The following is a 27,518-nucleotide window of genomic DNA, read 5'->3' on the forward strand; positions in this document are numbered from 1 at the left end:
CCAGCCCTCCAGGAGGGGGATGTTCTAGGGAGACAGTGTGGAGGCCCTGGGTGGAGTGGAGGGTGCCCAGCCCGAAGGTTCTAGCTGCAAACCCAGGTCCTGCAGTGGGGAGGCAGCTGCCTCCACCCGGGTCCCGGATGCGTGGGTCTGACACCAGCTGAGGGCTACAGATGAGGGCAGACCCCTAAGGCCCCCTCATGCACGGTGGGGGCAGTCCCAGCACGGCTCTGAGTCCTGAACAGGGCCCTGGCACCCCCGATGTTCCTCTTACATGGTCCCCCAAGTCCACGTGGCTGTCAGTGGTCATCGTCTCCCCGGCCTCTGAGAGAAGCTACAGGCCAGGCTGCCCCCAGCCCGTGAAGCAGACCCCAAGCCCTGGCGAAGGGGTTGAGGAAGGAGGCCCAGGGCCCTGCAGTCTGGGATGTGCCATGCAGCCTGTCCTTCCTGGCTGGCTGTCCAGCCTCGCTGTGGCCCTGCCACCTCAGGAGCCATCCCTGCCCTGTGCCCTCCCTGTCTGAGTTTCCTCATGAAGAGGAGAAGCTGGCAGGGTTGAGAGACCGTGGCTTCAGGAACCGAGAGGTCTGGGTTCAAGTCCTGCCCCAGCCAGCCACTATCCGGTGGCTTGGGGGTTATTTATACCCTCCGAGCCTCAGTCCCCAGTGTAAAGTGGGGATAATAATCCTATCTCCTAAGGGTTAAATGAGACAATGTAAGGAAAGCTCCTTGGAAAGGCCCAGACATAGCAGGGACTCCATACATGATGAGTATTATGATCATTCTCACACCCACTGCGCAGCCCACCCAGACCCCGTCTCCAGCGGGAAGAGGCAAGGGAAGGGCTCTGCAGCGGGTGCTGGTTCCCCCTGGACCTTGTCCCTGGACGCGCCATCTGTTCCCCAGACCCCCAGGCCCCGGGAGCCAGTGTCCCTCACAACTGTCCATGCCTGGAGCCCAGCCCCACTCAGGGCGTCTTCAGGCCTCAGGGGCTGGGTCTCTGGTCAGGGCGGAGCTTGTCCTGGAGACCTGGGCTCTTACTTCCTGTCGCTGGCCCCATCAGCGTTCTTCTGCCCAGGGTTGGGACCAAGCAGGACAGCAAGGGCGCCATCAGCATGAGGGCCACCGCGCTTCATCTTGAGGCTGGCTCTCAGGGCGGCATCCTGGCTGGAGCCCCCCTCAGGGGAGGCCAGGGGATCTGGAGGGAGAGCAGGAGGATGGGCTCGAGACAGAGCTTTGGGAGGACTTGGAGGCATTTTGCTCCTGGGACCTGCCCACGGAGAGAAGCCCTTGTCTGGACAAGGCAAAGCAGCATCAGGCTTTTGACTCCTCATCCACTCTTCACTCACCCATCCACCTATTCACCCATCCATTCATTCATCCATTCACCCATTCATTCATCCATTCACCCATTCATTCATCCATTCACCCATTCACCTATTCACCCACCCATTCATTCACCCATCCATCCATTCACCCATTCACCCACCCATTCATTCACCTATTCATCCATTCACCTATTCACCCACCCATTCATTCACCCATCCATTCATTCACCCATTCACCTATTCACCCACCCATTCACCTATTCACCCACCCATTCATTCACCCATCCATTCATTCATACATTCACCCACCCATTCATTCACCCATCCATTCATTCATACATTCACCCATCCATTCATTCATTCACCCATCCATTCATTCACCCATCCATTCATTCATACATTCACCCATTCACCCATCCATTCTTTCACCCATCCATTCATTCATCCTTTCACCCATTCATTCATTCACTGTTCAACACATGCTGAGGGGCCTGGGCTTCAGGCCCTGCAGAGGTCCCCACTCTGCGCCAGGGGCTCCCAGTGTGCGAGGGAGAGACATGGAAACAACACCCCATTATGGAGTGGAAGGCTCCTCAGAGCCCTGTAGAACAAAGCGGAGGGCTCAGGGCAGGCTTCACAGAGGAAGGCGTCTTTGAGCAGACCCTGGATGGGAGTCGTGTTCACCAGGCAGAGGGACCAGCCTGAGCAATGGTGTGGAGGTGGGAGGGAGCCTGGCGTGACTGGGTGCTGGTCTGTCACTGGGCACGGGGCTATGCTGGGTAGTGTCGTGGGGAGCTGGGCTGATGCACCTGGATGTCTGTCATGGGCAGGAGGGAATTCTGGGGGTCCCTGAGCGGGGGAGGGACAAGGTCAGACTGGGGTTTGGCGAATACCATCTGACAGCTGAGTGGAGGGGCCACTGAGGCAGAGAGATCAGAGACCCAAGGCAGTTGCCGTGAAGGCAGCAGTGAGCTGAGGGAGGAGAGAGGTTCCCAACGTGGTGGCCCTGGTCACGACTTACTGTGGATCCCAATCATGTGCTCCAGAATGAGGACCCTCTCGGCCAGGATCTTCAGGGCCTCCCGCAGCTGCTGCACCCCCTCGCCCTGGCAGGGAGGAAGTGGCCAGGGTCAGGGCCGGCCATGGGAGGGAGTCGGGGCCAACCTGACACAGGGCACATGTCCCTGCAGCCCTGCCCTCCTGTCCCATCCCACTGCCACCATCATCACTACAAATAGTCACGCTAGTTCGAACATCCCCTGTGTGCCAGGCTGGGGTCCAAACCCTTCCTCACAGATGAGGAACTCGGAGTGCAGAGAGAGTAAGCATCCCTCCCTACAGCCATGCAGCCTGGAAGGGGCTGATCTGGGCTTCAAACAGGACCTGTAGCCTCCAGCCTGGGCTCTTCTTTCTACCATGGTGGCTTCTCCTGCGTGCCCTGTTTCCCGCATAGGAAATATTCTCTAATATTTTTCTAATGCAGGCAGAGCTCCCAGCACAGGGCCCCGCAGGTGGGAGGCCCTGTGCCCGTTTCCTTCTTGGACGGCCCAACCAAGAGCATCTGCCAGGTCAACGCTGCAGAGCAGCAAGGGCAGGCCAGGTGTGCCCACACCAGGCCAGAAACAGAGACAGGGCACTGCTTGGAGAGCACTGGCAGCTGAAACAAAGACGGAGTCTACGTTCCCAGGATCCGGTCTACACATGGGCAAAGGACCCCGTGCATGGGGACACATGAATGAGCTGAGATGGGGTGCCAACTTATTGAGAAGACAGGTGTCAAGGCCACTTTGAAAAGAAAAGTGACAGTGAAGAGACAAGGCCACTGTCCCCAGCCAGCCCAGCCCTGGCAGTTGGCAGCCAAACGAGCACCTTTTGCCAGTGTAACCTGACAGATCTGTGTTCAGATCAATTCAGCTTAAGATGAAACAAAAGGAAACCAAGAGCACCCTACTGGGTGACAGCAGAGAGGTGTCCCCACCAGGGACAAAGGCGCTGGGAAGCGAGCTGAGTGCAGTGTCTGGGAAGGGGGATGTCGATGTCCCCAACTCAGGGAGGGAGCTCTGGGCAGGATCAGGGGTTTCCAGGTCCCCTCTGTCAGGGCCCTGGCTCAGCCTCATGTCCCTGAGCCACGGGTTGTGCATCTTATGAAATGGGGTGGGGGGTCTTGGGTAACCTCTCAGCTCCCATTGCAAGTGGCCTGTGCATCTGGGCTGCTCCTCAGCAGCTCTGATCCCTCCTTCCTCGCTGCCTCCTGCACCCACCCTGGCTGCTCCATCCTCTTCTCCTCCTCTGCTCCTGCAAGGACCTCTCAGAGGTCCCCCAGCCCCTGCCTTGCCCCTGCCCACCTCCCCCGCTTGGCAGACGCCCCAGCTCACTCCCCAATGGCCTGTGCTGGGACCCACCTAGGGGAGGGGAGCCCCCTCAGGCAAGTTCATTCTCAGCTTTAGAGGCCTCCCCTGCACCTCCAGAAGGCAGGGTCCCCCAGGCCCACCTCCGCGGGCTCTAATCCTCACTCCTCAGGTTCCCAGCTCGAACCCCCTCCTCCTCCACCCGTCCCCTCCCACGTCTCCAGCTGTGCATCCTTCTGCCCACCAGTGCCTTGACCCTGTGGGTGCGTCCTTATACCAGGCCCTGATCATGGAAGGCCCTGTCCCCTGATAGGGACCCTACAGCCTGAAGCCTCCTTAAGAGAGAGAGTCTTTTCTACAGGTTCGCGGCTGCTCCGCCCCTTGGGAGGCTCCCCCTCCCACCCCGCAGGGCCAGTCACCCCACCTGTGGCACCCCCATGGCAGCAATCTGTACACCATCCTGTGGTCACGACCACCCCGAGTGTCTCCCCTACTGGGCTGTGAACTCCTCCAGGGCAGGGACCCTATTCACCCCGCGGCCCAACACCCAGCTCAGGGCCGGCTGAGGCTGTCGGTACAGATCTGGGGGTACCTGCCTCCCCCACGCACTCGCAGCCAAGGGCACAGGAGGGGAAGCGCAGTCCATGGCACAGTTACCTCCGCAGAGGCGGCGGCCTTCTCCCCGTTCTCCCCGTCCACTCCAGGCTCACCCTAGGAAGCAAGTCACGCAGTCAACAAGCAGTCGCCCCAGCTTCTCAGGCAAACCTCAGGGGCCCACAAGGGGTCAAGGGCGGGCTGTCCCCTTGGGGGCAGGGCCTGGGCCAGGGCCAGTTACTACTGTGTGACCTTGAGCAAGTTGCTGTACCTCTCTGTCCCTCAGTTTTCTCACCTCTAAAATAGGGGTAATAACAGTACCTATGTCATGGAGTTGTTAGAAGGATTAAATACATCAGTATTGACAATGAGCTTAGACTAGAAGGCCATCAAAGTGTCCACCATTGTTATTTGTCACTAGACAGAAGCACAGGAGGAGGGGTGGCCTTGCAGGCTGACGCTCCTGGGTTTAAATCCCAGCTCTACTGTTGCCTAGCTGTGTGACCTTGGGCACGTTACTTAACCTCTCTGAGCCTGAGCTGCCAGTTCGGCAAATGGAGATACGAGAACGCAGTCTCCCAGGGCTGCTCTGAAGCATATGCTGTGGACAAGAGCACCTGCATCATGGCCAGCACATAGTAGGTGCTCAGAAAAGACCCCTCCTCCTCCCCTGCCCCAGGCCCCTAAAGCAAGGCTCGGGCAGGAAGGAAGCGCCTGCCTCCTTGGCCCTGGAGGCACAAGACGAGACTCATAAATTTCTGTTTCCAAGAAGGGCAATCAGAGGCCGGCTGTCTAAGCCTCTTATTTCTGGGAGGTTCAGAGAAGGGAAGGGACTCTGTGGGTCATGCATCACATTAACACGGGGCCCAGGTCACCCAGCGTGTTACCCCCTGGGTCCGGGCTCCCTGGAAGAGAACTTGAGACTCTCGTCCAACCCTCCTGAGGCTGCTGCCCTCCTCAGCTCCCCTAGCAGCTGCTATTCCAGCCCCTGCTCACGCACTCCCGGGGAGGGGCCTCCCAGGTCGCCCCGTCTCAATCTGGGCAGCTCGGCCTGCACCATTTTCCCCGTTCCCTCCTTCTGCGCCCCCACCCTGATTGGGTTGCAGACCACGGGGCTGAGCTCAGGCGAGGCCACCCAGGACAGACCTCCCCCACCCTAGCACCCTGGCTTGCACCAGGGCCCACTGCCCCGGGAATGGCCCCGGCACCCTGCCATGCACTTACAGATGGCCCAGCCGTGCCCTGCTCCCCAGCCAGGCCCTGCAGAAGATCAAACAAAGCCTGTGAGGCCCTGCCTGTCCTTGCCCAGTCGCCAGTCTCCCCTCCCGCACCCTCTCCTGGGGCTCCAGGTCTGAAAAGGAGGATGAGGGGAGGATGGCATGGGGGACACGGGAAGGCCAGACTCCGGGGATGCCCAGGACCCGGGCCGCCCTCCACAGCCGGTGTACAGAGAGGAGGGCCCTCAGAGGACAAGTGACTGTAATGGCCATGGGGACGGTCCCAGGTGTGCTGACACCCAGCCCAGATGGGTCCCTGGGGCCCCAGGCCTGTGTGTCCAGTCGTCCTCGGACAACTGCACCAGCGGACCAGGGGCACCCGCTCCACCTCTCTCCAAAGGGGAGCTCCTGGGCCCCCACCCCACAGTCTCCCCTTCTCAGGAGATGGCTCCGTGGTCCCCCCGGCCCCAGGCACACCTGGGAGGTGACCTTGAGCTGCCCTTTCCTCACTCGCCAGATTCACTGCATCAGCTGGACCGTCAGCTCCGCTTTATAAATATGTCCCTTTGCTTTGCCATTTCCACGACCGCCACCGTAACGCAAGCTGCCTTCCTGTCCCCTCCTTGTGCTGTGCGGCTCCTTGTTCCCATCCCCACCTTCCATTCCCCACAGCAGCCAGAGGGGCCTTTCACAAAGTCACCCTCCCTGAAACACACTGAGCTCCCTCCACTGTGATGACAGCCCACGCCTGGGACCCGCGGGTGACGCCTGCCCGTGCCACCTCGTCCCTCCCACACTGTCCTTTGCTCAGCACCGGCCTCTTCCCTGCCTCGGGGCCTTTGCACGGACTCTTCTCTGTCTGGAACTGATGGGCCCACCTTCCCTGGGACGCCCAGCCAGATGGGCTGGCTCCCCCCCGAGTGACTCATACTGGTAAGGAGACTGGCTTCTTCTCTCCCAGGAGACCCCCAGCTTGCACCCCACACTATGCTAGAAAGGGCAAAGTCCTTACCTGGGATCCGGGTGTTCCTGGGGGTCCTGGGGGACCATGTGGTCCAGGGGGACCTGTGGGCAGAGTCACAAATGATCACCTGGGGCCAGAGAACCCCACTGCCCGTCCCCGCCCCCCATCAGCTCTGGAGAGGGACCCGCCCAGCCTCCTGCTCCCAGCGCCTGCCCTGGGCCTGTCTCCATGGGCAGTAAATGAAATTTGTTGAATGAATGGTGGGGGAGGGGGAAGGCACACGCTGCTGCTCCCAGGGCCTCGTCCGTGTGGCCGTCCCAATCCCGAGACCTGGGAGACCATGGAGAGAGTCAGTCCACACTGCCCCCCACTCCCCAGCCAGCCAGCCGCCTGGTGAGTCTCTCTCACGTTGGCCAGCCTTGAACCCAGCCCCCTCTGAGGCCACCCCTGTCGCCTGGGTGACTGTAATAACCTCCAGCCCTTCCACTGTCCATGCAGCCTCTCAGAGCGAGCTTTTAGAAATGCAAACCCGGTTAGGCACCTTTCAGGGCCCCTGAAGTCCTCAGCCCGGCCCCTTCCCACCCTCACCCCCCACATGCCCTCCTGGAAAGTTCCTCTGCTTTGCCAAAGCTGTTCTTTCCTCCTAGAGCTTCCCTGTCTCACCACTTTCCCAGCATATTTTCCTGTTGGTCTTTCCTGCTAGTCTCAGGCTGAGGCTGAGCGTCACCTCCTCGAGGAAGACTTCTCGGCACCCACCTCCACCCTTCCTCTAGGTAAATGTCACTCAGCCATGGCCCGTGGCCACTCTGGTTTACATGTCTGTCTCCCCCCAGGCCGGGCAGTGGCCAGAGGGTCAGGCTGGGTCTAATGTGCCCGGCATGTTCAGAAGAGCAAGGCCTCTGTCCCCAACAGCCCCCCACAGGCCTGTGCCTCCCAGGCTGTGGGGAACTTCTGCTGGGCTGTACCACTGTGTCCCCACTCCCAGGCTTGGAGAGGACACATGGGAAAGGACTGCCCAGGGGGCGTTACACTCACCCAGCCAGCGGGTCCTGGGACCTCCTGCCTCTCACTGTCCACCTGCCCCAGCTCCCTGAGTGGCCCTCGGCTGCGTCTCCCGCCCCAGCTCACGCGAGGGCAGCCTGGGTGGCTGCAGGCTCCTGCTCCAGCAGAATCACTTGGGGCTCGTGTGTCCAGTCCCACAGGGGAGCTGCCCCCGGGGACTGGAGAAGCGAGGGCTTCACCTCAGGCCACACAGTGGCTTGGGGCAGACCGAGACCCTAGCACCCTCCCGAGGCTGTAGACCCCAAACCAGCCTTTAGCCCCCTCAATGCCCCTGGGCCCAGGAGGGGGTCCTCAATCCAGACCAACCACGCTGCTGCCCTATCCACATACCTAGTGGGCCGGGGGAGCCCCGGGGCCCTGGGACGCCTGCCAGCACGGTGTCCACGATGGCAGATACCAGCTGTGAGTCTCCATCTGTGGGAGCAGCAGAGCCCGCAGTGCTGGGGGGCCCGACCTGAGCCAAGGCGAGCACCTCCCAACCCCTGGCCCCACAGCAGCCTGGCAAGAGGACGCTATTGTTCCTGCTGCTCAGAAGGACACGGGGAGGCCCAGGCAGTAAAAGGGTAGGGAGCACCAGGTTGACTTCATATAAAATCCTCCTTCCAGAACATTCCAGGCTCTTCAGACTCTGGGCCTGCCCTGCTCACTTCCCCAATGCCCGAGGCTGGCACTCTCTCTAGGCTCCACCTCACGTGCCCATCCTGATGCACCAACCTGCTCACTCGTGCAGCGCCTCCTCCAGGAAGCCCTCCCTGCCCACCCCTGTAGCTGCAGTCACAATGCCTGGGGCGGGGCTGGGTTCTGTCTCCCATGGCCTTGCAGGAAGAGCCTGCCATGTGACTTCATCCTGTTCCATCCCCAGAGCCAGACCCAGAGCATCAGGGCCCAGGAAACGTCTGGAATGGGGACACACACGGAAACCAGGCCTTAGAGTGGGGAGCCTCCCTCCAGCTGCACAGTCCCTGCAGCTCTCCCCTCTGAGCATCGAGACTCTTCCCAAACACTCACAGCCCAGCCCTCCTGCAAGGCCACCTGCCTCAGGACCCCTGTCTGAGGAAGGCTCTGGGCACTCGAGGTGGCAGTGGGCAGTGCCAGACACAGGGCAGTGTGCCCAGGCCAGGGCAAGTTGGAGCCCTCGGATGGCTCGTCACAGCCCAGGGGCGCGGGCTACTGACCCCTGAGGACCCCCTACCTCCACCCCAGTCACTGCCCAGTCACAAGCCTCACCTGCTCTCTCCCTGCCCAGGTCCCACTGCACAGGTGAGGACACTGGGTCTGTAGACAGCAGAGTGACACTGGCCCTGGTCCCAGCTCTGTCCCCACCTGTACCCTCTGGGGGCAGCCTAGACCCCTTTCCACTTGGGAATGCGTCCCTTTCTCCTGGGGCAGGCTCCGGTGGGGGACTGGGTGTTTCCATCTCCAGGGCAGCTCCATCAGGGAGGATTTCCACCTCTACTTTACAGATGGGGAAACTGAGGCTCTGAGAGGGGAGGTGGGATTCAGGCGCAGGTCTCAATGCTCAGATGAGGGCTGTGCTCCCTGGGGGAACAGAAGCCTGAGCAAGAGGGGGACTTGGGTTTCTCTGACACCTGACAAAGAGGTCTCCATCACCCCCCATAGTGCCCAGACGCCACCAACTCATCCCCACCCACCCTCACAGTGCAGGATGCCACCGACCCATCCTCTCTTCTTAGAATTTAAAGTCTTGTTTGGTTTTGGCGACGGCCAGTAAAGGGATGCAAACCCTTGACGTTGGTGTTTTCGGCGCCACGCTCTGACCGAGCGAGTAACCGGCCAGTCCTCAGCATCCAAAGTCAGTCCCATTACCCTCCGCTTAAAATCCTTCCCTCGTTGCCCAGGGCGCTCAACCAGAAACCATGTTCCTCTTGGGGTCTGCAGGCTCCCTCTGCTTGGCCCGCCACCGCCTCACTGTCCCTTGGGCCCAGCGTCCTCGTCCCATCAGGCTCTCTGCACCTCCCCGCCCCCACCCCCCACATGCTCCTGTGTGTTCAGAGGCTCTGAACTGCTGTATCCCCAGTCACTGGAACCATGTGCCTGACACACACTAGGTGCTTGATAAACACGAGTTGAACGACCTACAGTGAGGGGACGTGAGGAGGAAGTTCAGTGAGGGACGACCTCGGTGGTGTGGTACTGCCAGGGAGGAAATGGGGCCGGGCCAGCAAGTAGAGTGACCTTCGGGGGCAAGGATCCCAGGGGCAGGAAGCTGAGCACCAAGGCAGGGACAGGCCCCTCTGGGGCCAGCACCACTTCCCTGGGGACACTGGCCTGGAGCTGAGCCTCTCTCCCCAGCTGATCCCTGTCACTGGCAGGGTCCAATTTCCCGGGATCCTCTGTGCAAGGCTGATCCTCCCAGAAGGCAGCACAGCTCAGTCCTGCCCACCCACCCCCAGGCGCGGCACTCACTGTCTTTGTCTGTAGGTGGCTGCAGGGAGTAGAGGACACCTTAGGGGCCATTTGGAGAGAGGCCTGGGCTGCCTGCTGGGCCAGGGGGTCCTGGGGGACCAGGGTGCCCCATCTCTCCAGGAAGTCCACAGGGCCCTGGCGGCCCCAATAGCCCTGAAATGGGGAGAAGGGGAGCCACTGTGAGGGCTGGAGCCAGGTGGCTGAGCCACTACAAATGGGGAAACTGAGGCTATGAAGGGGACAGGGTTGGTCAGGGTCGGTCACAGATCCAGTCAGTGGTGGCCTCTTGACCCAGTTTTCCTGGAGAGGTGTCCTGGGACATGAACGAAATGACTTCCCTTCCCATCCCAGTCCAGAGGGGACACCAGGGACAGCTGGGGAGGGAAGTGAGGGAGGCAGGGTTGGTGGACACAGCAGAGGCTCAGGCCAGATGACTGTCGCCCCCTTCCAGTGACTTTGGCTTGGGGGCAGTGACACCAAGGGTGGCTGCCAGCCTGGGCTACACCTGTCTTGACCGTGGGTCTCTTCCCTGCAGGACCCAGTAGGAGTTGGGAGGAGGGCTCTCTGGAGGTGTTGTTTAAATGGCTGAGAATAGCCCCCGGTCCCTGGTGGCCCCACATCTACGCCTGCACCCAAAGCTCCCTGAAGACCCTCTTCCTGCAGCCCAGGGTGAGATCAGGCCCTGAGGTACCCAGGGTGGGGGCAGAGATTGGGTAGTGGTGGGAGAGAAACCCCAGCCCAGTCCCCAGTGGATAACTTCAGGTTGGGGGTTGTCCTTACCAGGAGGCCCCGCTGGGCCCTTCTCTCCAGTCTGGCCCTGGTCACCTTTGGAGCCTGGGGGACCTGCAGGCCCTGGTGGTCCTGTTTGCCCCGGGGGCCCTGGGGATAGAATGAGATAAGGCCTCATAACACTGGGCCGAGCTGCCCCTGGGTGACTTCAGGCCTGCCCACCTGGACCATCGGGTCAGACCTACCCCCAGGACCCCGCCCACCTGGGGTTCCCCAAAAGCAAAGGCACCACCAGCACCTCAAGTTCATCAGTTGTCAGTTTGCAAACTATTTTTTGTAACTATTAAAGTCTATGATCCCAAGAACTGCTTTTGTTCCTATTTTACTTGTGAAGAAACTGAGGCTCAGAAGGGTCTGGTCCCTTGCTCAAGGTCACAGGGTCAGGCCATAGCTCAGGTTTCTTAACTCCATGTTTTTTTCTCACATCCTTCTGTGTCTCTCTGCTTGGGGTCTGGAGAGGGGCTTGCATTAAAGCGCTGCTCAACAGGCCTCCTCGGAGACACCAGGAAGCCTGGAGGGCACGTCTGCCCAGCTCCAGGGGTCCAGGCCCTGAGAGTGCAGGAGAGTAGAAGACGGGGACATGAGGCCACTGTGTGGCCTGGGGACAGACTGTTCTCCCTCTGGGCTGCCTGGAGAGGAAGCTCAGAAATGCATGCTGATCTGATGGAGGGACCTGTGCTGGCTCTTAGGTCCCTTCCCTCTGGGACTGCATGTGCCTCTGGTCTGGGAGGAAGGGCTTGGCTGGGGGGTGCTGGCTTTGGGAGAGCCCCACCTGCTCTCCGGCCAGGCTGCTCCCAGGCGTCACCATTTGTAGGGTGTGCGCCCCACCTGGTGGCCATCCTTGGAACTGCACTTTCCCTGGTAAGAAAAGTCCCGGCGCCCCTCCCTGCTCCCAGCTCGGGGGTTTGGGGCCTGGGTCCTCCGCGGGATGAGAAGCCTCCTCTTCCTCAGTCCCAGAAGAAGCATTTGAAGAAGGTAGGCATGGGGCAGCCCTCTGGGGGTGAGACCTTGGTGACAGTGGCTTCAGGGGCAGGCCAGGCGGCCAGAGTGAGATGCCCCCACCCTCCCGGGAGGAGGCCCGAGCTCACTCCTCCCACAGCCTTCAGTCCCTTTAGAAAAGTGCAGGATCCCTGCTTCTCCTTTCCTGGTCCCAGGACTGGCATTGCAGGCCAACTCTCCCACTCTGCTGTTCTGCCCTCCTGCTCTCCTGAACCAGGCATCAGAATAGAAACAGGACAGATGTGATGGGGGCCAGGGGTGTGCATCAGAGCTGAATCTGGAGGTTTAACTGGGAGAGGGGAGCAGGACGGAGTGAGGGTGTCCCCTCCAAAGCACTCTAGTGGGGCTGAGAATCACTGGAGCAAAATGCCCTGGCTTGCTGGGTGACCCTAAGGGAGTTACCTAACTTCTCTGAGCCTCACTTGTCTGCTCTGTAACCCCAAGTTTCCCAAGCTTTGTGCAAAGATTAGAAATGATATTTGCACTGCCTAGGGTGATATGAAAATATTTAATAACTGGCACAGCTTGGACACTGACCACTCATAAGAGACACCAGCCTTAAACCCCTGTGTTCAGCCATATTGACAGGTGCAGCTAAACATCCCACAGCGTAAAGCCCAGCACAGTGCCTGGTGCAGAGCAGGCGTCAATTGTAACTCTCATTAGTACAATTGTTGTGACTATTCCATAGTCCCTGGGGGCAGAGCCCAGACCAGTGGGGAGAATCTGCAGAGAGGAAATTTTATCCCTGACTTAAAAATGTGGCAGAAAGGGCCGGCCCCATGGCTCACTCGGGAGAGTGCAGCGCTGGTAGCACCGAGACCGCGAGTTTGGATCCTATATAGGGATGCCCGGTACGCTCACTGGCTGCAGATGGTGCAGACAACACCGTGCCGAGGGTTGCGATCCCCTTACTGGTCAAAAAAAAAAAATGTGGCAGAAAGACAGGATGGCAGATGCCCTCCAACTCTGGTCAGAGAGTTCAGTGAGGAACTGCCAGAAAGCGGTGGTTGGCAGTAGCCCCCAGTCCCTGAGGATATACAGGCAACATTGAGCCAAGCAAGGACGGGCTGGGCTGGGGGTCTACATGAGGATGCTGAGGGGCAGGGTGGGCAACGAGGACAGTAGCTGGACCATAAGACAATAAGGAGTGGTGGGGACTGCAGCAAACTGCAGGGCTTGGACCGAATCCACAGTGACAACCGTGACTCAGTTGCAGCCGATTGTTCCCATGAGGGATGGCCAGCCTGGACAGTCAGATCTTCCAGTTTTGTAAGAGAAACTAGAATTCCTGATTTTTATGTGAAATCCCCCAGGTTTTAAGTGTTAGTCCAATTTTTTGTTGTTGTCATTTTGTTGGAGCTCAATTTTTCAAAATGCCATGTGGGTGTATCTGACCCAGAGGGCCTGGTGTGTGACCTATTTGTGGAGGTCCCCGGAGGCCAGGCCTGGGGCCTCTTCAGCTGGCCTGAGCCCCACTGCCGGCCTCGCTCACCGGCCAGGCCTGTGGGTCTTCTCCTTCGGGGTCCCGGGTGGGCAAGAGGGATGGCATCAGGGAGGAAGTCCTCGTTCCAGGGCGGCGGAGTGCTCTGCGGGGCTGGCAGGTCGTTGTCTAGGCTCGAGGGCCGCTCTGCTGCTTCCAGCAGGAGAACCTGGGCCAGAGGAGAGCAGAGGGTCAGGCCCTGGCTGGGCCAGGGCAGCCACAAGCGTGTGCAGGGACACGTGCCCCAGGAGACCTGCAGCTGTCCCCTGCTGCACATGGCCGATCCCATCCCTCAGCGGGACCACCACTCCCATTGCTGGGGTGCTCTCCCTCCCCCACCCTCTTCTGCTCCCCGTATCAGGAAAGCACCCCTGGACCCTCAACTTTCAGAGTCCCTGTGCTTGTCTGTTGTGGCCCCTGTCACTGTGATTAGGTCCCTGCTTCACGGGCAGTGGGACCAAAAGGAGGGACTGTGAGTGTTTTGTCCCCTCACTGTCTGACTCCTGGTCAAGGAACATTTGTGGATGGAAGGATGGATGGAAAGACGGATGGAAGGAAGGAGGGAGAGAGAAAAGGAGGAAGGGAGGGAGGAAGGAAAGAAAAAGGAAAAAGAAAGAAAGAGAGAAGGGAGGAAGGAAGGAAGGAGGGGGAGGGGGGAGGAGGGGTGAGAGGGGGGGAGGGGAGCGTGGGCGCGTGAGTGTGAACGGCCTGTCTTGGTACACGGTACTTAGGAGATGCTCCAGGAAAACTAAAGGAGGCCGCGTTTGTTCCGGACCAGCCTGAACAGCAGCCCCGTTCTCTCCCCTTGATGGAATCGGGAGCCAAAGACCCCAAAGACCCAGAGCCTGGGCCAAGAGACTTTCTCCTTGATTTGAGCGCCCTGGGATCCAACCCTGAGGCTCCGGTGCGTCCCTGCTGTCCCCAAAGAAACCAGCAGGGGGCGCTGCGTGCCCGGGATGGGCTCAGTGCAGGTGGGCAGGCCGGGTAGGCCCTGGGGCAGAGGGGGACCCTCGGGCCCGGCTACTCCTGCTGATGCTGGGGCTCCCAGGCACAAACAGCTGCCCTTGCAGGGCTCAGGCCTGGGCTGAGTTTTCGTGGGGCAAAGGCCAGGGGTTCCTCTGAGCTGCCCCTCACCAGTTCTGCAGTGTCCCTCTGCCTGGGTGACAGAGTCTCCGGGACCCTGGAAACAAGGTGGCTGGCTTTGGGCCCACTCCCAGCCCCAGCAGGTGAGACCCCAGGGCGCGGGCACGTGGGGAGCAGCCGAGCGCTCAGCACCAGCGTCCCTGCTGGGCCCGCTGGGCTCAGGCCCTGCTGTGGGCGGTGAAGGCTCCTCCACCCCATGGCAAGACAAGCCCTCCAACGGCCTGGAGCTGCCCCTAGACGCCTGGCCCAGTCCAGTGGACCACCCTCACCCCCACCCCCCAGTCTCCATCGGTGCTTGGGGAGGGGGTTCCTGCCCTGTGAGCCCCCCTGGACCCCCCCACCCCACCCGGGGCCACTTCCCTGAGCACCTCCCCTTTCTGTTCCTTATAAGGCCCATGAGACAGGAAGGGTGACTGTGGGCACATCACAAGTGAGGTGGAAATAGAGGCTCAGAGACCGCAAGTGACTTGCCCAAAGTCACCCAGCGAGCAGGTGCTGGGCCAGGGCCTCATCCAGCAAACCAGTCTGTCCTCTGCAGCTCGGCCGTGGCTGAGGCTCATAAAAGCACAGAGAAGGGGGCGGCTTGCTCAGACCACACAGCAGAGCAGCTCGGGGTGGGCCTGGTCTCCTGCCCCGGGTCCCTGTGAGGAGGGAGGTCTGATTCCTGCTCCAGCTGCTGAGCGTCCCCTGGGGAGCTGCGGCCACTGCCGAGGCTGGGGGCTCTGGGCGAGGAGACTGTGGCTGGGGGTGGGGCACGATGTGGGCTGAGGAGGAGGTCAAGGACAACCGTCAGGACCTGGTGCCCAGCGGCTGGGGGCAGGAGGGTGGGTGAAGGCCGGGGGCACCCCCATTTCTGGCCTGGCTGCCAGAGACAATAGGACCACCCCCAGTCAAACAGGGAGAGCGGCAGGTTTGGGGGTGCAGGTGAGCAGTGCAGTTGGGGTGGGATGAGCCCTGGCAGGACCCCAAATGGGCATATTGAACAGGGGCGATCCCAAGGAGAGGGTGGGGGGTGGCTAGGATGGGGGAGCAGCAGCAGGGTGGCCAGGGGATCTGGGCAGGAGGGTGCCCGGGCTCTGGTAGCATGTCCTGGTGTCCTTCCGTGGCAGGCTCCGAGCTCCCCAGAAGGGACCTGCTGCCAGCGGCCTTGCCCCAGCACGAAAGGCCCAGCTCACTCCTTCCTGGGACACCTCACACTTGGACACCACCACCCACAAGGCCCCCAGACCCTGGCCACAGCCAAGTCAGAATCAGTCCCTATGGAGCCTGAGCCCTCATGGCCTGGCTGTGGCCAACCTCCTGGAGAAACGGATCCCATCACTGCCCGGGCGTGAGATCACTAGGCTGGTAGCCGTGGGTGTGGGGACGCAGCCCAAGAAAACTAGACTGCGGCCTTTGAGGGCAGTGGCCCCAATGATGTCACTGTGGCCTGGCTGACTGGCCAGGACACCACCATCCAGCCCCAGAGACCGGCTGAACTCCAAGGCTTCTCTCATGACCCTCCTGCAGGGAAGTCCCCTTGGGCTCCCTCCCCCTGTCTGTGGTCCATGAAGTCAGAGTGTAAACTGAGGTGGAGGAGAGGAAGGTGGGCAGGACACTTTCCCAGTGCCCTGCTGGCCTTCTGCCCCACCTGCCTGTCCCAGGAAAAGAGGGCGGCAGGAATTACAGAGCAGCTCCTAGGCCTGGGGTCCCCGTGGGGACACCAGGGGGAGTGAAGATGGAACAGATGCTGATGGCTGCCTGGCCCCACTGCCCCTTCTTCCCTTGCTCCAGAACCTCCTTTTTGTGGGATTCAGGTGTATGGGGGGGATCATGATTGGCCTGAGCCAAACAGAGCAGTCCCTTTCTGCTTGGCCAGGTACTCAGTGGCCACCTCCCCTGCAGCCAGGAGGTGCCCTACAGCCCAGCATGGGCCCATGAGACACAAGGAGGCTCCTCCACTTCCTGCCTTTGAACATGGTGTGAGGACGTGACGCCCTGAGCTGCAGCAGCCCCTTTGTAACCGAGAAGCACCAAAAGCTAATTCACTGAGGAGCAGGAGGGGAAGACCGCAAACAGCCTGGGTTCTCGAGCCACCAAACCTGTCCCAAGTCCACCTACTCCTGGGCTTCCTGTTGAAGAAACAATAGGTGTCCTCTGGAATAAGCTCCTGTTGGCTGGGTCTCTGGTACTCGTGTCCTTTCTGACACTCCAGAACAGGCTTCTTGTCAAGGGAGCGGAAGCCTCAGCCCGCAGGCTCTGGACTCCCACTCGCTATCCAGCTGTCTGATTTCTGACTCGCTGTCTGGGGTCTGCCCGCCTGGCTGCTGCCCTGACTCTGCCTCGATCCCCGGACCCCAGCCTCTGACCTGAGTTGACCCCTGGGCTGTCCTGGCAACTAGCCCAGCTTGTCTCTCCCTTCTCCCCCCAGGCTACTGCCTTTCAGGGCCCTCTGACCCAGGCTGACAAAGCTCCTAGTGGCCCTGTCCCTCCAGGAGACACGTGGGCGTGGAGCGGGCAGGTGGGCAGCTGCAAGGTTATTACCCAGACAAGACGCAGGAGTTGAGACAGGAGCCTCCCAGCCCCTGTCTGGGAATCCAGTCAAAAGGACAGTGTCTGCTGAGCGGGGCTCCCTTCCCTGGGCCTCCTCTCTACGCATCCCAGACTCGAGCTCCTCCCCCCCAAGCCCTGCCCCCACCTGCTGCCCATGCTGGGCCCCCGGAGGAGGGGGTGTCAGGGTGGGAGGGCCAGGGGGAGGGACTGCTCATGGCAGGAGGGCACAGGTGAGGGCATGGTGGGTGGGGACAGCTGGCACCATGCCAGTCCTCCCTGGAGCTGTGACTTTTAACACCCGGGTTGCTGGGCTGGGGCCAGGGCAAGCTGTTGGCTGCTGCTCTGCGCCAAACCACACCGAGGTTTCCAGTGCTTGGAAAACGCAGAGACCCCGCCTCTTCTAAGACATCAGGTGCCACAAGTTCACCCCCAGCATCCTCCTCCTCCAAGCTTGTCCTGGTCCTGACTCAGCCCACGTGGCAGCATTTGCTCCCCGGAGACTTCCACCCCCACCCCCGGAGAGCTACGACCCCAAAGAGAGCAGCTGGCCCTCTCCCACTCCCACCTGTGCCCGGGGGCCTGGGCTGCTGGGGGACCCTGCCCGCCCGCAGAAGACTCAAGGACAGGGAGGCCATCATGTCCTGGGGCTTCTCACGTCACGTGCTCTGCACGGGTGGCTCCTACACCTGTGTCTGTATCGGCAAGACGGGAACAGCGAGTGGCGCAGATGACAGCACTAACCCTCACCGCTTCCAGCACTCGACCGCTTCCAAAGTCGGGTCCCACCACCCTCTCGCAGGTGGTTCCCAACAGCCCTGGGAGACTGGAGCTCTAACCCATCCCACAGGTGAGGAGGTGGAGCTCTGAGAGTCACCAGCTGGCGGGTGGCGGTCCCATGTATGTTTCACTCCAAGTGACAGGTCAGGCTCTCTGGGCAGAGGGCAGGGCTGAAGGGCAAAGTGGGTTGTCAAGGGCTCTGCACTGTGGATGAGTGTGTGCACACGTGTGTGTACGTCTGCGTGCATGTGTATGTGTGTATTGCGTATGCACATGTGCACGTCCTCACATGTGCATGAGTGTTTGTGCGTGTATGTGTCTGTGTACATATGTGTGTGTGTGTGACATATATGTGCATACCAGTATGTGCATGTGTGGTGTGTGTCCTGCCCATCAGGCTTTTCTGGATGGGGGCACAGCTGACCTCAGGGTGTCCTGGGGGGGCTCCTGCTGTCAGGGGCTCCAGCCCCGCCTCAGGTCCTCACTCCAGCCTCCCTGCCAGCTGGCCTGGTTCACATGCTCCCTCCTGGGCGATGCCGCCTGCTCCAGTCAGGAGAGGGCTCTGCTTTGAGCTCAGGTGAATACAGCCTCAGTGCTGGCTCTGCCCTGGGGGCCAGACGAACCCTCAGTTTCTGCTGCCCCCAGATGCTCCACAGTGGCCTCAGCAGGCTTGTCCCCCCAGGCCCTCTAGCTAATCACCTGGCATCTGTTTTCCAGGCCCTCTGGGTGTGGAGGGGGACGGGGTTTGTTCCCATGGGGCAGAGGCTGTTGGTGGCCCACACATACCCCTCACCCCACCCAGCTTTGGCAGCTGCCTGCAGGCACCTGAAACTCTCTGCCGAGGGCTTTCTCTGGCTGCTGGAGCAGGCTCGGTGGGCTTGGGGGCAAGCCAGAGTGACAGGGAATATCAGGATAAGCTGCGCCCAGCAGGGGACAGGAGAGACTGCCTGGCTTTGTCACCCCAAGGTGGGCCGGCTCCCAGGTGTGCTCTACACCATCTCCCAGGGGACCATGGGATGGAGGCCCAGGTGCCCCACAGGTAACCTGCCCATTAACACACCTGCGCTGCACACATCCCTCCCTTCCCCTCTCCTCTCCTGGTGTTGCCTGGGCCCCAAATAAACTCCTTGTCCTTTATGGAGTCCTTCTGCCTCTAGAGTGACTCCACTTAGGACCTGCTCCTCCCCCTGTGAACTGGGCTGAAAGCTGGTGGCTTCTTGGTAGCTCTACCCATCAGCTCCTGTGTGCCCAGCCCCACACCAGACAGGTGGCAGGGACAGGAGTTGCCAGAGCTGGGGACAGCAGCTCTGGAGGGACAATGACTTCCTCCTCTTTCCACTGACTTCTGGGAGCTCAGTGCCATTCTGCCCTGCCCGCTGTAGACAGCCTGCTGCCTGGGGCCTTCAGGTCTCTGCTCTCCTGCTCTCCCCGCCCAGGAGGCTGGCCCAGCCCGAGAAGGGCCACCCAGAGCTGCCAAGGCCTCAGCAGCACCAAACCCTTGGGACCAGGCTGCTCAGGCCCGCTGGGCTTCCTGGGGCTGCGGTTTCTCCAGCCAAACCCAGCAGCAAACCCCACCTCCAGCCAGTTCCCCAGGCCCGGGCTTTCCAGCCCATCTGACCTTGGTCTCCAGCGTGGTCAGCCGCTCGCTCATGTCGCTGAGCCAAGTACAGTTCATGCATTCTGAAAGAGAAGAGGAACCCCTCTGAGGGCAGAGCACAGACCCTGGGGAGAGAGCAGCCCAGGCACCAGGAGAGCCTGTCAGCAGGCAGGAAGGCAGGAAAATCGCCAGTCATTTTGTCTGGAAAACTCCCATCCATCCTTCAGAGCCTTTTCCTCAGGCCCCTCCTCCATGCAGCCTGTGGGCCTCGGAGCCTCCTTTCTGAGCGCCCACAGCACACTGTACCGCCGTTTACCCAGCAAAGTGTCTGCTCCGTGCCAGGCACCAGGGATGCCGATAGCCTGTGAGCGCCATGAGGGCAGGGGTCCTAGTCTCTTTTGCCCATCCATGAATCTCAGTGCTCGGCACACAGGAGAGACTCAGAAAGTATCTGATAATTGACATCGAGCAAGCAGTAAATGAGACACGCTCCCTGCCTTTGAGAACCACCGCCGGGGAAGGAGACAGCAAACAGACACAGGCTGGGAAGGGCTGTGCTGGGCTGTAAGAGCAGAGTGCGCAAGAGCATCCTGGGGACGCCAAAGCCAGTCCACAGGGCAGCAGTCAGGGAGGACATCCTGGAGGCAGTGGCGTCTAAGGTGAGACCTGAGGGACGCACAGTGGTTGGCCAGGTTCAGCAGAGAGAACAAACGCTAAGGCTTGGAAGGGAACGAGAACAGGGCAGGGTCTGCGGCAGCGTGGCCGAGTCAGAGCACACCTGGGGCCACCAAGGCTGGAGAGGCAGATGGGCCCTAACCCCGGGTCCTGGGAGGGGGCACAGGCCAGTGACCAGAGGTCGCGGGGCAGCTGTGGGAGGGTTTTAGGCAGGTGAAAGGCAAGGTCAGATTCGCATTTTTCAAAGCTCACTCTGGCAGCAGAGTGTACAGCGGGGGGGGGGGGGGGGGGAGTGGCAGGGACTGGAGCCGGAAGGCCAATTAGGAGACTAGTTAGTAAAGGCTGACCCCCCAAGCACACGTCTCCCTGGGCTGTAATTATCTAGGTCTCCCCCGAGACCCGGAGCCCTTTAATGAGGAAATAGATGGTTCAAAGCTGTTCTAAAGAGCTTTTATTGCTGTAGAAGTCAGGCGACGCCTTAACCCCTCTCTTTCCTCTGTGCAGTTCAAAGCCTGACCCTGCAGGAACCCCATTGTGGTTAAACAGACACACAGACACGCATGAAGTATTTGCACAACTCAATAGCGCCCACTTGGATGCTTGGAGGCCCCGTGCTCACCAGCATGGCACACGGATCCCCACGCCATCAGCTGCCCCCGTCCTGGGAGACTTTCCCCATTGTCGTCCCTAGATGAAGTCGCCTTGCTAATTTCCCTGTGATTCCTCTGCGAGAGATGTGGGGGACCACAAGGGGTCTTGGAACTGTGGGAGCAAGAGGTTCAGGCTGTGTCTTCCCCCAAGAGGGGCTTTCTGCCCCCCAGCCCTACCTGGTTTTCAGGAAGGTGCCATGTGGGCTAGTGGAGGCCCCTCACCCCCGTCTCCCTCCCTTCTACCCTTGGCCGGGCCAAGTCATTGGTTTGTCAGCAGTTTTTAGGAACAGCACTCTTTTTCCTCTCTATAAAACCTTGTCAGTAACCCTGATACATAAAACAGATTAAAGACTGAGGTATAAACAATGAACATTAAAACAACTAGAAGAATGTGTAGTTTCCTGACTCTGGCACGGGGCAGAGCGTCGCAAAAGACAACCCATGGACGGAGGCGGTTTTCTGGTTAAACACGGTGGATCGAACATACGTTTCCCTGTAGTTTCCTTGCAAGAAAGAGGTGGTCAAGAAATAAAAAGGCATCAAATCCACAAAACGCAGAGAAAGGCAGAAGGGTCCTCTCAGCAAACAGACGATGCAAATAACATCCTGCCAGATGGGAGGCAGCCGGGCACAGAAGCAGCCCAGCAAACCGGAGCGGCCGGGAGCTCGGGGCCCCCAGGCTCTTCTGAGGCTGGAAAGGGGAGGGGTCCTCTCTGGGGACAAGGACCCGCCAAAGAGGAAAGGCTCACAGACACTGACATTTGGGGAGACTCCCAGTGAAACGGCTGGGTCCCCAAAAGACCAGCCTCCCGATTAACATGGCCTCGGCCAGGGGCTTTCAGTGCCTCTCTATTAAATTCAGCCAAGGATTCCTGGGCTGCTAAGAAGCCCTTAATAGGAAAGGCAGAGATGGAGATGAACAGGGTCCCATTTGTCCTCCCACCCGCCCACCCTCCTCCCCCTGCCCCAACCACACCCTCATCCACCTGCAGGCCCAGTGGATGTTCATACCACCCTGGACGATGCTGTGCTGACAGGGTGGGGTGGGTGGCAGGGTGACATGGATGGGATGGCATGGATGGGGTGGTATGGATGGGGTGGCATGGGTGGGGGTGGCATGGGTGGAGGTGGCATAGATGGGGTGTCATGGATGGGGTGGCATGGGTGGGGGCAGCATGGGTGGCGGTGGCATGGATGGGGTGGCATGGACAGGGGGCTGTCTACTTGGGAGCAGAGGTCCATGAACCCTCCTGAGCAGCCATGTCCTCTGGCCTGGCCAGGATGACCTTGAAAAAGTGACTTTGCAGCTTGAGCCTCAGCACCTCACTTCCCATATGGGGAGGCTCCACCCCACTCTGGGGCCGGCAGGAAGGGCGAGGAGGCGGCCGTGGACATGGGCGAGCTGTACATTAGAGTTCCAGCCCCACCCAGGGCACTGGGCAAACTGTACATGCTGGAAGCATTTAGGGGCCATGAGCAGAGTGTTTCCAGGGTCTGAGGCAACAAATAGGATCCCCTGCAGGAGGTAAGGTCAGCGGACAAAGGGGTCGCCTTGGGCTCTCACAGGGACCTATTTCTGGAAAGTGCTGGGCCCAGGCCCAGTTTGCTCTGGCACCAGGCACCCTGCTTGGCAGGTGGGGAGAGGCTTGGCTGTCAGCAGGCACGGGGGGGTCCAGCTCCCCAGCCAGCTCAGACTCCCTGTGCCACCAGCCCAGGCAAGCACTCCAGAACCGCCAAGTTTGTGGCTTCCCTGGCATCTGTCATGGACAGGCAGTTAAAGCATGTTTGTTTAACTTTCTCAAATTATTCACAGGAGCGGTGGAAACATGGAAAAGGTGCTTGTGGGGCTGATCCTGCCCCCTCCTGACCCTGTGACCAAATGAGGCCTTGCTTGCCCCTCTCTGGGCCTCAGTTTCCCTCGCTGAGATGCAGGCTCTAACTTTCTGGGATTCTGAGGATTCCCACGTTCCTGGTCCCTTCCACAACACACTCAGGCCTGCAAACACCCGGGCCATTGGCGCATTTCCTGGTATCCAGACCACATACAGAAACTGGGGGCAGAGGGGAGGTGAATCCTTGCCAATATGTGTATGCTGGAAGTGTGCGTGTGTGACAGCAAGAGAGAGAGAGAGCACTGACTGCTTGGTGTGGTCAGTGGAAAGAGAACTATAGAGACCTGGGCCCAGTCTGCACTAATCACTGTGGGGCTTCAGATGCCTTGCGCTCTCTGCACCTCAGCTTTCCCAGCTGTAGAAAGGGTTCACACAGGATCGGCTCCAAGGGCTTCAGGCTCCAGCACTCTGCTCTGCCCACCTGTGCCCTCACGCTTGGCCTCTCACTTCCAGACTCTGGCCACCCACTGCGGGATGGCAGTTGCCAAGTCCACCTGCCATTTGCCTTGGGCCAGTGCTGCTGCTGCTGATGGCTCTGCTCCCAGAATTCAGGATCCGCCTCCTGAATGAGGCTGGGTTCCCAAGGCCTGGGCAGGAGTTGCTACTGTGGGGAAATCTAAAGAGGCGGCATGACTCCACTGTGAGGCTTGGGCCATGAGACCCCTAGGGAGGAGCCAGGGCACACAGGTGGGTGGTCCTGTCCTCAAAGGCCCAGCTCCCTCTGTGAGAGGTCTCAGAGATGGGTCTGCAGGGAGGGTGTATGTGCAGCGTGGTGTCACCAGAGGCCACTCCAATTAGGGCCCAGCTGGAGGAGATCTTTAAAATCCACTTGGAGATCTTTGACCCCGGCCAAGACTCCTACGCCCTATTAGGAGAAAAAAGCTCCAAGAAAGTCAACGGAGTCAGCTGCAGGGACAGGCCACTTAGGTTGGCCATGAGGGCTCACAGGGACCAGAGGAACAAGAAAGTCCAGAGTGGCCTCAGTTTTCCCAATGTGACAAATGACAAAAGGAAGAAAAGAGACAGCATGGGTCCAACACAAATACATCAGGCATCTTTCTATCCTACTGCACACAGGGTCAGCCCCGCCCAACCCAAGAGGTTACCTTGGGCCATTCATTCTTCCTCCTTCCTCCCCTACCTGGCCTCTGGAGGTCGCTAAGGACTTTCCTCCACTGGTGAGACTTTAGTCACCTGACCTCTGCTAGGAACACTGAACAGGTCCCACTGACCTTAGGAAAAAGTCCTTGACTTGGCTGGGCTTACTGCCCCCACCCACCCTGGTCTTTTGCCATCATACCCTCCATCCAGGCCATGCCCCTCCACCCAGGCCCCACCCCATCCAGGCCACACCTCCTCCAGCCAGACCACACCCTCTCCATCCAGGCCATACCCCCTCCACCCAGACCACACCCTCTTTAGCCAGGTCCTACCCCTCCAGCCAGACCACACTACCTGAGCTTTCCCCAGTCTCCATGCCTTTGCAATACAGCTCCTTCCTCAGGAAAGTCCTATTCCCTGTCTCCTCCTTTGCCTCATGGTTCATCGTCTTCCTTGAAAATGCAGGTCTGGCCCAGCCAGAAAGATACCAAGGCAAATAGGAGGGTGGCACAGCCCACCATGGCTGTCTCTGAGGAAAGTGGCTGGACCCCCATTGTCAAAATTCCAGTGAGTGCACTCACTTGAGAGAGCATGGTGCTGGTAACACCAAGGCCAAGGGTTTGGATCACTGTTCCAGCCAGCCACCAAAAAAAAAAAAAAAATTCAAAATTCCAGTGAGAGGGGGAAGCATCTGGGAAGCATCAGGGGTGGGAGTGTAAAGGCTGGACTGCCATGGAGAAGAGGTGCAAGGGGAGAAAGTCTTTAAATGCTTTGATGGCTTTCTAACTTAAGTGAGAATTAAGTAAAACTGTAATTACTAAGTGCTGATACCTCAGCAGTCTTAGAAAGCTGGTAGCATTGGCTATTCCACACCTGAAAAATCATAAGATTCCTCTCCAGAGAAACTGAGTAGCCCAAGAGAGAAGACCTAGAGATGCAGTGACTTTGGGCCCAGTGGAATCCCCTGCAAGGAAGCCCGTGAGCAGGGAAGCCTGCCATGCCTGTGGCATTCAGCCCCAGTGACTATTAAACATGTGCAGATAGTCTCTAACATGAAAGACAAAGACCAAAATAACAAGCAGGAAAAAAATGAACTCAGAAAACAGACAATGAGTGGACAGAAGAAAACATAAAAACAAACAAACTGAAACAAAACAAAAAACTCTATTGGTATCCCTGAAACAACAACAGGACGCTACTGAAAAAGAACCTTCAAATATCAAAAACACAGTTTTAGAAGTGAAATAAAAGGCTGATGTAAAATAGTCAGTAAGAGGATTAGAACATAAGGAAATTTTCTACAAAGTTGGGAAAAAAAAGGGGGTAGGAGTGTGAAAATTGTAGAGACAAAAATAAGAAAATTAAAGGATCAATCTAGGAGGTCCAACATGTGGCTAATTAGGGGTTCCAGAGAAAGAAACCAGAAAAATAGATAGAGGAAAAATATCAAAGAAATGATCCAAAAAGTTCACCTAAAACTGACAGGTATGAATTTTCAATTGAATGAGCACACAAAGGCCAGATGAAAAAAATAACTCACACCAACAAGTACATCCTCACAAAATTTCAGAATCCCAGAGATTAGGAAGAAACCCTAAAAGCTTCCCGAGGTAAAATAAGGCCTAGGAAAAATTTCAGGAATCAGTACGGCATTGACTTCTGAAGAGTAAGAGTGGAAGCTGGAAGATAGCAGTGTTCTTTTGGAGGAAGAGAATTTTCTGGCTAAGATTCTATACCCAGCTCAACTATTCCTCTAGGTTTGAGCATAGAATGAAGGCCATTTTGGACATGTATGGCCTCAAAACATTTACACTCCACACACCCCTTCTCAGAAAGACGTTGAAGGATGTACTCCACTGAAACAAGGGAGTAAGCAAAAGAGAGGAAGATCCAAAGCATAGATATGCAAAAAAAAAAAAGAAGTTCAATCTGGGAGAGAGACCAAGGAGTATCCTGAGATTGATAATGATGGAATGTCACATGATGACAGCTGTGCAGCTGGCCTGGAGCACAACCAGACCACATTAGACTGTGACACCATGTCTAGAAAGGAAAGCATCTGATGTGTGCAAATGTAACAAAGGGAGAATTAAACTTCTTTTGGAAAATTAGGGTGAATTAGTAATATGCCAAGTGATTCACATCTATGACCTCGCATAGAAAACTAGGCAAATGAAAAAAATGAATTATTAACTTCCAGGAAAATAAAAAGTCTAAAGAGAAGAAAAGCATCTTGGTATACTACCAGAATCAGCTGAGAATATTACTTACTTTGCTGTAATTCTCCATCCATTGTCTATTGATCTAATCCAAATTGTGATACTATTACTTGGGAGGATGGGAAGAGAAGATGTGAAGAATGAATCAGGGGTTAAAGAAAGAACCAGAATCTTCCACAGGAGGAAGTCAACAGAAAATCTCTAAGATCAAAAGAAAAAACAAGGGAAACAGCAACGTGTAAATGTATTATTTAGCACTGTGGAGATAAGGTCCAAAAAAGAAAGCTTGGCTATAGGGAATGAAAATTGGGAGTAGACAGGGGTACAGGGGACTTCTCTTTTTCATTATAAGCTTTAAAGAACTCTCTGACTTAAAAAAATGTACATAATATAATTAAAATTTCTAACTGGGTAAAAACATGGAACATGCTCATGATGCTGTATAAAAAATATAGAAAATTATAACCATATTCTGTTTATAATTATATCAAAGATGAATAGTCAGGAAATAAAAGGGAACATGGAAAAATAAAAACATCACAGTGGTAAGATTAGGGGTGAGTTTTCCCCTGGTTTTTCTAAAATTTCTGGGTGATGTTATATTGCTTTGCCTCAGTTTCCTGGTCTAAATATGGGGCCAACCATCCCTACCTTACTAGGGATGCTATGCAGGGTGGGAAGAACTCAGGGAAGAGAGAGGTGTCTGTCCTAACCTTGATCCTTTATCTCAACCCCTGAGATGCAAAACCAGCTTCTAACAGTGGCTCCTAGGGGGTGACCAGCACCCGGGTCCCTGGCTTATCCCCAACTCTGAGCTCCTGATGGGGTGACCCCTCACCTAGGGGCCACTGATACTTTGAGGGCAGCCCCTTGCTCCTTTCAGGAACCCCCTGCCGCTCCTAGAGCACGTGGCTTCTGCTTCCCATTTGCATGGCCAAGCTCTGGCCCCACATGTCAGCAGGTGCACAGTAGGCTTTTAATAAATATCCATGGAGTAAATAAAACAGTCAGTCCTCAGGAGTCATTTGCTCATAGTTCTTAGTGTTATGAACAGGGCAGGAGCAGACCTTGGAAATCATTTACGTGTAGGGAAACTGAGGCCCAAGAGAGAAAGAGATTTGGTCAAGATCATGGCCTCACGGCAGATGAGCCACACTTGGTCCCCAGTTCTCCTCTCTCAGTCCAGGGCCCAACCACCCACCAGAGCCCACAGTGCGCTGGGTGGATTAATCGTGCCTTTTTACTTTCTGTGTTTCTGATGCTTTGACATCTGGGGACTTGCTGACCCTGGAGAGACTGGCCCTCTCAGGGCTGGCCAGTTCCTAGGGACATATGCAAACTGACTAGTGCAGAGCCCACACTCCCCAACCAGGGACAGCAACTGCACCCCAGAGCCACCTGAAATTTTTCAGTAGCCAATCCTAAGCCCACTCACCCTGCCTCGCCTGCTCCTTCCTGCAGAAACCACAACAGAGGCCCTTGCCCCTCTCCCTCTGCCTCCTGGCCCACCCTGCTGCTTCCCCATGTGGCCGTGTGTGGAGTGTTGCGCCTCCTCATTCTAGGGATCTGTGAGTATGAACTTCCTCATGAAGAACATAGCTAGGGCAGACCAGGGGGGTTCCAAAGAGGTGGCACCTGGGCTGAGCCTCGATGACAACAATGATGACAGCCACTACTGGGAACAGCATGTGCTGAGCCCTTGCTCTGTGCCTGGCCCTCCATACCTA

General features: G+C 58.0%; 1 protein-coding gene across 1 annotated transcript; it reads right to left on the bottom strand.

Moving 5' to 3' along the window:
- Positions 1 to 1,031: 1,031 nt before the first annotated feature.
- On the bottom strand, positions 1,032 to 21,974 carry LOC134372483 (collagen alpha-1(XXVI) chain-like). Its single transcript, XM_063089971.1, is given in 12 exon segments — positions 1,032 to 1,192; positions 2,344 to 2,428; positions 4,328 to 4,381; positions 5,489 to 5,524; positions 6,494 to 6,546; positions 7,838 to 7,921; positions 9,935 to 10,087; positions 10,715 to 10,813; positions 13,218 to 13,374; positions 19,276 to 19,337; positions 20,549 to 20,691; positions 21,907 to 21,974. Coding segments are annotated over 12 exon segments (1,155 nt in total).
- Positions 21,975 to 27,518: the final 5,544 nt, after the last annotated feature.

This window comes from Cynocephalus volans, chromosome 3, assembly GCF_027409185.1.
Source record: "Cynocephalus volans isolate mCynVol1 chromosome 3, mCynVol1.pri, whole genome shotgun sequence".
NCBI lineage: Eukaryota > Metazoa > Chordata > Mammalia > Dermoptera > Cynocephalidae > Cynocephalus > Cynocephalus volans.